Below are 10,000 nucleotides of genomic sequence, written 5' to 3' on the forward strand. Positions count from 1 at the left end.
AGAGGGAGGGGGTGAGGGCACACTTGGAGCGAGGGCTAGTCTGCTTTGAATATCACATGAGGATCCGGCAATCAGAGTCTGAGGGGCAGTAAGACACACACACACACACACACACAAACGCATGAACAAACATACACACACACAGACGCATGCACAAACATACACACAGAGACACGCACACACATACATACACACACACACACACACAGACACATGCACAAACACATGCACAAACATACACACAGACGCATGCACACACATACACACACATGCATGTTCACACTCACACACATACGCGCGCACACACACACACACACACACACACTATGTCTGTCTCCTTCTCTTCCTAATCGTTTATACATGCAGAAGCTTAGACACTTTCTATTTCTCTCTTACTCTGTCTCTCTCTCTCTATCCCTCTCTCATGCTGCATACTTCTGTAAACATGCTCGCGTGTGTGTGTGTGCTGGTTGAATGTGTGTGTTTGTGTGTGCATACCCACATTCATTCAACATCCTAAAAAGAGAGTTGCAGTGTGTTTGTGTTAGTATGTCTGGACAAGCACATTAACTTGTGTGTGTCTGTGTCACAGAAGCTACCCATTCATAAGCACCTAATAATGTTTTCGTGTGTGTGTGTGTGTGTGTGTGTGTGTGTGTGTGTGTGTGTGTGTGTGTGTGTGTGTGTGTGTGTGTGTGTGTGTGTGTGTGTGTGTGTGTGTGTGTGTGTGTGTGTCTGTGTGTCTGTGTGTGTGTGTGTGTGTGTGTGTGTGTGTGTGTTCGTTCATCAGCATTTCATGATGGAGTGATGTGTGCCTGATGATTCCATAAATCCCTGTGGTACCCCAGCCACTCTAATCCACACTAATCACTCATCATTGACACAGGAGATGTCAATGACTACTCCTATAAATAAAAACAACTACTGATGAATCAACAGTGGCATCAGTGAGTGTAACCATGATTAGTAGCAGCCAGAGAAGTTCCCAAGGGATTGACATGAGTGGATGAGTTGGTCTGCTCATTTTAGGTTAAGGGCACCAACGTAAGAATGTTATAACCCTTTCATAAGCACAGAATAATGTTTTAAGTGATACATCAGTGTTTCCCACAAAATTTAATTATATTTGTGATGGTAGGTTTGCAGAATTAAATGGAATGCAACAGTTTTTAACAAATTAGCGCAGCGTGGTTATGATGCTAGTCAGATTTAAGCACAATTTAGTACAACCTGGAAAATCATTGTGTGGTGGTCAATGTTGATATTGTGGTGGGCCGCCACAAATAAGTCAATGTATGGGAAACACTACATGTTTTCTGTGTGTGTGCGTGCCTGCCTGCGTGCGTGCTTGTGTGCGTGCGTGTTTGCGTTCATTCATCGGCATTTCAAAAGTGGTACCGTGGCTGCTCTAATCCACACTAATCACTCATTAACCCGGGAGATGTCAATAACTACTCCTATAATTAAAAACAACTACTGATGAACAACAAGTGCTATAGACATGAGTAGTGGCAGCCAGATGAGTGAGGTGAGGTAGACATGAGTAGTAGCAGCCAGAGGAGTTCATGAGTGAGGTGAGGTAGACATGAGTAGTAGCAGCCAGAGGAGTTCATGAGTGAGGTAGACATGAGTAGTAGCAGCGAGTCCTATGGGTTCATTCTCCAGACCAAACAAAGCCAACAAGCTCTTGTTTTAGGAGGTTTACCACTTACTGTGAGTTATCATAACCAGAGGTGCGTTCAAATTCAGAAACATTTGAGAACGTTTGCGAACAGGTTTCTCTTTGCCTTGAGTTTTTGGTGAACGTTTGTGAACACTTGCAAACAGTCTGAGGAGGTAGTTCTCCGTGAACATACAGTGGAACTGACAGAAGTGTTACCCTTACAATGAAATGTTTACACCAAATCCTTTTAAATGTAACTGTTCAGAGAAAACATGTTTGCCATGAACAGCATTTACCTGAAACATCCCCCTGATCTGTTAAGAGCAGGGGTCGGCAACCTTTTCTCTTAGGGCCATTTCTTTGACCAGAAGTAAAAATAAATCTGTCTGGGGTCGCAAAGATTGGTCGGAACCATTTAAAAAAAATCAGTTTAGAGATCTCTGTCTTTATTAGCCTCGGGCATATGGCATAATCGCCATAGTCGCCCTACTCTGCATATGTGGGGCATTGTACAGTAGGCCCTAGGCTATAATACTTTCACTAACTTTGGTAGAAATATTTTATAAATTCCATTTTTAGAGAAAGCCAGAGCCACTAGAGAGGAACCCTCAGGCCGCAGGTTGCCTACCCCTGGTTTAGAGTAATACCCACCCCACCCCACTCCCAGATATGGACAGCGTTGTTCCATGCACTTTTCTTAGGAGGAAATTGGCCATCCATATTTGCATCATTGCATTGCTGCACAGTAAGTAAAGGACCAGTCCCATGTGCTCTCTGAGGTCTGGTCTTTGTGTGTGTGTGTGTGTGTGTGTGTGTGTGTGTGTGTGTGTGTGTGTGTGTGTGTGTGTGTGTGTGTCTGTGTGTGTGTCTGTGTCTGTGTGTGTGTCTGTGTGTGTGTGTCTGTGTGTGTGTCTGTGTGTGTGTGTGTGTGTGTGTGTGTGTGTGTGTGTGTGTCTGATTTGAATGCTACTTGATCCTCTCCACTCCAGCGTGTTTTGTTTGCAGTCTGTGGTCATATAGTGAAGAGCCGCAGCAGCATGGTGTCAAGGTTTTGCAAGCTCAGTGGAAAAGGATGAATCAAAATCCACTGCCCGGTCTCAGAACTCTCACCAAGAGCTCCAGGCAATTTGATTGACCCCTACAGACTTGGCAGACCCATAAAGATGAGATTCTTTTGCACCCCTTAAACCAGACTACACTTGGAACAAGAGCAATCGGGGGACTTTAGACCCTTGGCCCCATCATGCAATATTAACATGAAACGAAACCAATTGCGGAGCCAGACCCAGATGATCATGTTGGAGGGGCTGGTTTAGAAAAAAAAAACATCAAACCAGTTCAATTATGTGAGCAGACTCCAAGATGGACGTACAAACCCCTCATTGGCCCTACATTCCAGTAAAAAAACAAAACAAAAGCTACAGACAGGGTAACAGTAAGTTCTAAATGTGCATTCTTCTGTCTCTTCAGGAACAGCCAAAATCTCTGTGACGACGAGAAAGGTGAGAGTGACGGAGATGGGGTAGTGTCGGGAGAAGCAAAGACTTCCTGTTCGGCACCGCCATCAGCCAATGAGACGCCGGACGTGTCCACTCTCCCGTACAGAGGGGGGGGTGTCTCAGAGAGCCAGCAGTCCACACTGGTGTCTAGTCTAGAGGGCCGAGGCTCGGCAGACCTCCCTCCTGGCTCCCCCGCGGGAGACCTGGTGAGACTGCTTACATTTACACACATTTACATTTATTCAGCCCATTGTGATGTTTATTGAACACGGTAGCAAGTGTGACTAGCGAGTGTGCGGGACGCTGCAGGTGTGCGTTATTAAAGATCATGCCTCCTGCCCGCTTCTTTTTGAAAAACAATGAATGCACCAGTCATTCTTCCACGTGTATAAATATACATGTTTGATTAATTTACCAATATAAACCACAGAGCAGCAACTATTAAGCAAAACCGTAAAGAGAAAACTGTACTATTTAGTTCACAATAATGCTTATTAGAAAATCTTTAAATACCCTTCCTAAATGCCTTATTATGACCGCCGCGCAGCGAAGCGGCGGTCATATAGGTTTAGTCAGAATTTTTTTTTTTTTTTTTTTTTTCTTTTTCGCATGCCCAAATTTCCGTCAATGAGTCCCAGGACACTGAAAGACCGGGGTACACGAAACTTGGTGGGCATGTAACCCCACATGGATAGCATGGAACCATCGTTTTTCGTTTTGATCTGTAGCCCCCCCGCTGGACTGGACCCCCCGAAAGGAGGGTAGGGCAGACACAGTTTTCTGTGAATATCTCGAGAACCGTAGGGTTTAGGAGGACCTTTTTTTTTTTTGTATGTTTGCCTCCAGGGGTCATGTTAACCCATTTCATGTACACACATGTGCACAAACAGATACACACACACACACATACATTCACAGTAATCATACGTATGACACATACACAGTAGACATATGTACGCTTGCACAGGCACATACGCAGGCACACACACAAGCGCACGCACACGCACACGCATGCACACGCACAAGCGCACGCACACGCACACGCATGCACGCACACGCACACACGCACACACACACACACACACACACACACACACACGCACACACAAACATAAACATGAACATGCACACAATTCAAGAATTTCTCAGAATTATGAACAGGCAAGATGGAGGTGGGGTTGTATAAAATGAATTTTACATGTGAAATCTATGAACTAATCATGTTTTGGTACTTGTTGTCTAGCAGATATCAGTGAGAATTGAGTACGTGTGGATAATGCAATTTAGTGAGACAGTTAGAATCATATAGGCCTTTCAGCGTGATTTATTTTTGTGGAAAAAATGTGCTGGACTGGGCGGCGGTCATATTTTGTACCGCTCTGCGGTACATCTAGTTTACACAATTACGGTGTGAGAGTTCAAAGTTGTCAAAATGATTCGAGCCCATATTTCGTTTAGGTTACTTTACATAGTGACAATAACACATTGTTTACATTTAAATTAGGGCTGTCAAAATAACTGATTAATTTTGATTAATTAATTTGAGAAAAAATAACTGATTAAAAAAATTAGTGCAGATTAATCGATTCCGTATGACCTTTGACCCCGAGCTGTTCTAGTCAGTAAAAATTAGACTGTAAAATGAAGGAGAGAGAAGAAAACGTGCTGCCTGGATCATTGATTGGAACATTTACTTTTCAAAAACGGCCTGATGGTGTTGATAAAAGTGTTGAAAATAAAGTCCTCTGCAATGTCTGCAGCAAGGAATTTGCATATCACCGGAGTTCATCAACTCTATAGTCGCACATCAATGCAAAGAAATAAATGTTGACATTGAGGGGAGTGTTAATTTATTTTCATTGTGTCCCCTAGGTTATATCTGTTGGCTGAAATGCCTTGTATGTGAAAAAAAAAACTTCTTCCCGAAGCACTTTTGAATTTATTTCCTCAGCATATTAGGTCATATCATAGATTTTTATGGCAATTATTTGAACAGTGAAAATAATAATAAAAGAGTCTTTGAACTTTAATGTCACTAATTCATTTGAATTTAAATATTTAAAATACTTTCACAGCAAAAATTATATATGTGATTAATTTAGGTTAATTAATCACAGAGTATGTAATTAATTACATTAATTTTTCGATTGACAGCCCTAATTTAAATACATAGTGAACTGCCTTGTTTAGTACAGATTTTAAATCTTCCATAAATGTGCGCACAGGATTGTGGGTGCACGCAGAGGATACACACATGCATCCTCGAAAATTCTCAGAACGAAGGACTCAGTACTTGATAGAATTTTAAAGCACCCTTGACTAGGGATGGGCATCGTTAAGAAATTATCGTTATCGATGCCATTGTCGAGTCTGCTTATCGATGCGATTCCTTATCGATTCCCATATTGATTCCTGTACCATTTGCTGAACACTTATAGGATGGCTTTGAGAGTTGTTTGCTTTGAATGTCTAATTTAAAGTGGTTTTAGAGAATGAATATCAAGTGTGCAATATCAATACAGAAGTTGAATGCTTTAAAATTTCTAAAAAAGTAAACATTTCTAAAACAAAGCTTTGTATTGGAATCGTTAGTGGAATCGTTAACGTGTGGATGTGTAACCGATACCTGGAACCGATTCCCAAGCCTACCCTTGACATTGGAACAGTGCTTGTCGAGATTCGATGACATAACATACTTGAAAAAGCAGCTTTGAAGGATCCGTCCTTGACTTTGAGAAACATAGGTAAGTAATCTACTTCGCCAGATGGATTGCTTCGCATTTGCTCGGCATATCCATCTGGGAACTTTCTGTTGGAGAACTTTTGGGAAGGGGCCCTAATCCCGCCTCAAAAACAACGCTGATTTACCGTTCGTTTGGCACACGGCTCCAAATTTTCTCCATCGGAAGAAGACTGCGAGTGGAAAAATGGAGCTTTTACATTTAAGATTTACATGCGTATGCTCCCACATGCCACGGTTACATTAGAGACACTTTTGCTCACTAGTGGCACACGAGATGCCCGATGAGTTGTGCGCGATAGGCCCTCATTTTATTGATTAGCCATGAGCCACGATGTGCATGAGCTAAGCATTAGGTAATTCTTTAACAGGTCTTATGTCACACACACACACACAGATACATGCACAGACCCACACACACACACATACACACACACACACACATATATACATGAGATTGTAGCCTGGCTACACTGAACTACTTGAGCTTGGTTGGCTACTACTTCCTCAAAATAATGTCAGCGGTGTGGATATATTTCACTATTCTAACAAGATATGTAAGTGCAATTACAACTTGATTGATCCTTAATATCATCATGTTTATATGCTGTGGAGACCTAAAATACTGCTATAAAAAAATCAATGGCAAAAAATATGAAAACATTGGAATTGAACAAAACCAATTTACAAGTGTTAGCCTTGGGACCTAAACATTATGTAGACAGTCTAAAAATCAGAGAAAATCAGAGACCTCATTGTAGTCTGAACTAATAGGTATGAGCTCAGAGTAAACATCGAATTCAATTTAGTTATACAGTGGAATTGGTTCATTTTAATTGAATTTATACAGGTATGTTGACTTGAAGTGGGAAAATAGCAATTGGTGGTCTTGTCAACAGGCATGTGATACTGGTGTGGCAGAGCATCAAGATGGCGGAGACGAGACGTGTGTGCCACCACAGAGGACCAGGACGCTCCCCGCGTGGATGATGGCAGGCAGTAGTGGAGAAGTCAGCGGTCCAAGCATTCCTAAAGGTACCACACACACACACACACACAGACAGATACACATGCACAGACTCACGCACACACACTCACACTCACACACATGCAGACACCCCCCCCCCCCAAACTCGCGCGCACACACACACACACACACACACACACACACACACACACACACACACACACACACCCAAACCCAAACGCACACATGCAAAGATACATACACACAGTATACACCAACACACAGTTACACATAGCATCTACTCATACATGAACACACACACACACACACACACACACACACACACACACACCACTGTTGTATCTTATAACCGATAGGAGAGGCGATTTAGTAGCAGCCCTCTTAGTGATGTTGCCAAGCAACAGGTAAAGGCTAATCAGAAGCAAGCAGGTGTAATTTCACAGGCAAGTCAAGTCAAGTCAAGTTTATTTATATAGCGCATTTCATACACAGAGGTCATTCAATGTGCTTTACATAAACAAAACCAAACAATAATAACAAATAAAAATCATAGAAAGGCAATATAGTCAAAGAATAGTTAAAAGGTAAAGATCATAATAAAAAGAAAACATAAAACACAAGGTAAAATAATTTAAAAATAAAGGATAATTAGTAAGCAAAAAACAAAGGCAAAAGTAGTAAAAAAAAGTAATAAAAGATAAAGTAGAATAATTATCAAGGCAGATTCAGAATTTGTAACTCGGCACAGTTAGCAGAAAGCATCTGAGAACAGTTTGGTCTTAAGTCTAGATTTAAAACTGGCTACAGTTGGGGCCTTTTTGATGTCATCCGAAAGTTGATTCCACAGCTGAGCCGCATAGCAGCTAAAAGCTGCTTCACCATGTTTAGTTCTAACAGTAGGTTTTACTAGCAGGTTTTTCACCTGGGACCTGAGAGGATGCGAAGGTGTGTACTGCTGAAGCATGTCTGACAGGTATTTAGGTCCTGCTCCATTTACTGATTTATAAACAAGCAATAGAGCTTTAAAGTCAATTCTGTGACTTACTGGAAGCCAGTGCAAGGACTTAAGAATTGGAGTAATGTGGTCAGTTCTTTTAGTTTTTGTTAGAATCCTAGCTGCTGCATTTGGTATCATCTGAAGCTGTTTAATAGTCTTTTTAGGAAGGCCTGTGAACAGTCCATTGCAGTAATCAACCCTGCTGGAGATAAATGCATGAATGAGTTTTTCTAAGTCATATTTTGACATCAGCCCTCTGAGTCTGGCAATATTTTTGAGGTGGTAAAAAGCTGATTTAGTTGTCGCTTTCATGTGGCTGTAGAAATTTAGATCACTGTCAATTAATACACCAAGATTTTTAACTGTATCCTTTGCCTTCAACCCTTTTGTGTCAAGGAGACTGGCAACCCTAAGTCTTTCCTCCTTTTTACCAAATATAATTACTTCAGTTTTTTCTTTGTTCAGCTGAAGAAAATTTTGAGACATCCAGGTGTTGATTTGTTCTATACACTGACACATAGATTCAAGAGGACCATAGTCGTTTGGTGACAGAGCTAAGTAAATTTGTGTATCATCTGCATAGCTATGATATGAAATCAAGTTATTTTGGATGATTTGTCCAAGTGGGAGCATATAGAGGTTGAATAATAGTGGCCCTAAGATCGACCCCTGGGGAACACCACAGGTCAAGGACGTTGGTGTTGAGGTACAGTTTCCAGTGGCAACAAAGAAGCTCCTTTCTTGTAGATATGATTTTAGGCAGAGACCACACGCCGTCTCGAAACCGACTTGTCACCCTCCCCCTGTTAAGATTAAGATGATCGCACCATATGGATAATTTACCTTTTGGTCTTATCAGTGTTTGTTTGTTTTTTTCATACAGATAAGACTTAGGGGCCCTATCGTGCACCCGACGCAAGGTGGCACAAAGCGCGACGCAAGGCCTATTCTTATCTTACACTCAATAATGTGAGGGATTTTTCGTCATGCGCTACACTTTTATTAAACCTTGCGTCAAGGGGTGTGGTAATTAACAACATAAGGTGTGGTCTGGCACATGATCCAAAAATCGCTATCTTACACCCTCTAAAAATCATTACACCACTGACCAAGAAAAACCTGGTCTATAGCAAAAGGCGCATATAAAGCACAGCTGAAGACATACGTTACGAGATGTAAGTATCCCTTAGCAACCAGTCCCAAATAACTCCTCTGCTATCCTTAGGATTTTTATTCAGTGATTCAAAGATTATTGGGATAAGTGTTGCTTTTTCAGGCTATGTTTTTCAGGCTATGTTTTCGATGTAACCCCTTGTCAGTCAATAGTGAAAGTAATTAACTGTGCACAACTGTTTTGTCGGACTATGAGACCACTGTGAAGTTAGTTTCACTTTGCCTATGAGTTCAAATAATAGGCGAGTGCAGATGCATGTAGGCTATACTCTGCTAGTCTTTGCCATCCTTGTTTTTCACGACCACATCTAAAATGGAAATAGCTTCATTTTGGCTTCGCCTTTTCCTCAGGATATACACAATGTGTCGAAAAAAAAAAGGCAAACGGAAACAAACATCTGCCGATGTACTCTTCATTTTCAACTTTTTCATGTTTCATTTTCAAGTCCACCAACATGCAAATAGCCTGTGTGTTAATTACCAGTGGGCGGGGCTAGAGCTACAGAAAAGCCAGCCACTGGACAGGGAGGCTACGCTAGGTGCGCAACTGACTGGTCTAATTTTTTGGAACGTACGTACTGCTGCTGCGATCAGGTTTTGTGTAGCCAGTTGTATTGATTATAGTGGAAGCTAATTGTCGTGGCAGACACAATGCGAGCGCTTCAGTTGTGCACCGAGCGTAGCCTCCCTGTCATGCTGAATGGACTGCTTCAGTCCCTTCCACTCTTTATAAAATGAGTTCTTCTCTTTGTGGTTCCAGTCTTCGGGTACATTTAGATTTGTGGGTTTTTGCAGTGTTTTAATGAACAGTATCGCAAAAGGGGGAGGGGGGGGGGTGGGTGCTGTTGATGGAGCCGTCTGGTTCTCGCCGTGACACATTTGTCATAAGCGGGAACAGAGATGACGACGACATTTCCACAGATCAAAAGACTCTTATCAG

At 41.9% G+C, this 10,000-nt stretch overlaps 1 protein-coding gene across 1 annotated transcript in view; it reads left to right on the plus strand.

Moving 5' to 3' along the window:
* aplf (aprataxin and PNKP like factor) overlaps nucleotides 1-10,000 on the plus strand; it is a 39,279-nt gene that overhangs the window by 9,180 nt on the left and 20,099 nt on the right. The window contains exons 5-6 of the mRNA XM_076288266.1: nucleotides 3,134-3,368; nucleotides 6,802-6,937. Of these exons, the coding sequence (XP_076144381.1) occupies nucleotides 3,134-3,368; nucleotides 6,802-6,937 (371 nt within the window). The remainder of the gene's footprint in view (nucleotides 1-3,133; nucleotides 3,369-6,801; nucleotides 6,938-10,000) is intronic.

Source organism: Alosa pseudoharengus, unplaced genomic scaffold (assembly GCF_046254945.1).
Source record: "Alosa pseudoharengus isolate Yale_2024_CS ecotype anadromous, Long Island Sound unplaced genomic scaffold, YU_APseudo_1.1 YU_APseudo_1.1_scf_1, whole genome shotgun sequence".
NCBI classification, from domain to species: Eukaryota; Metazoa; Chordata; class Actinopteri; order Clupeiformes; family Clupeidae; genus Alosa; species Alosa pseudoharengus.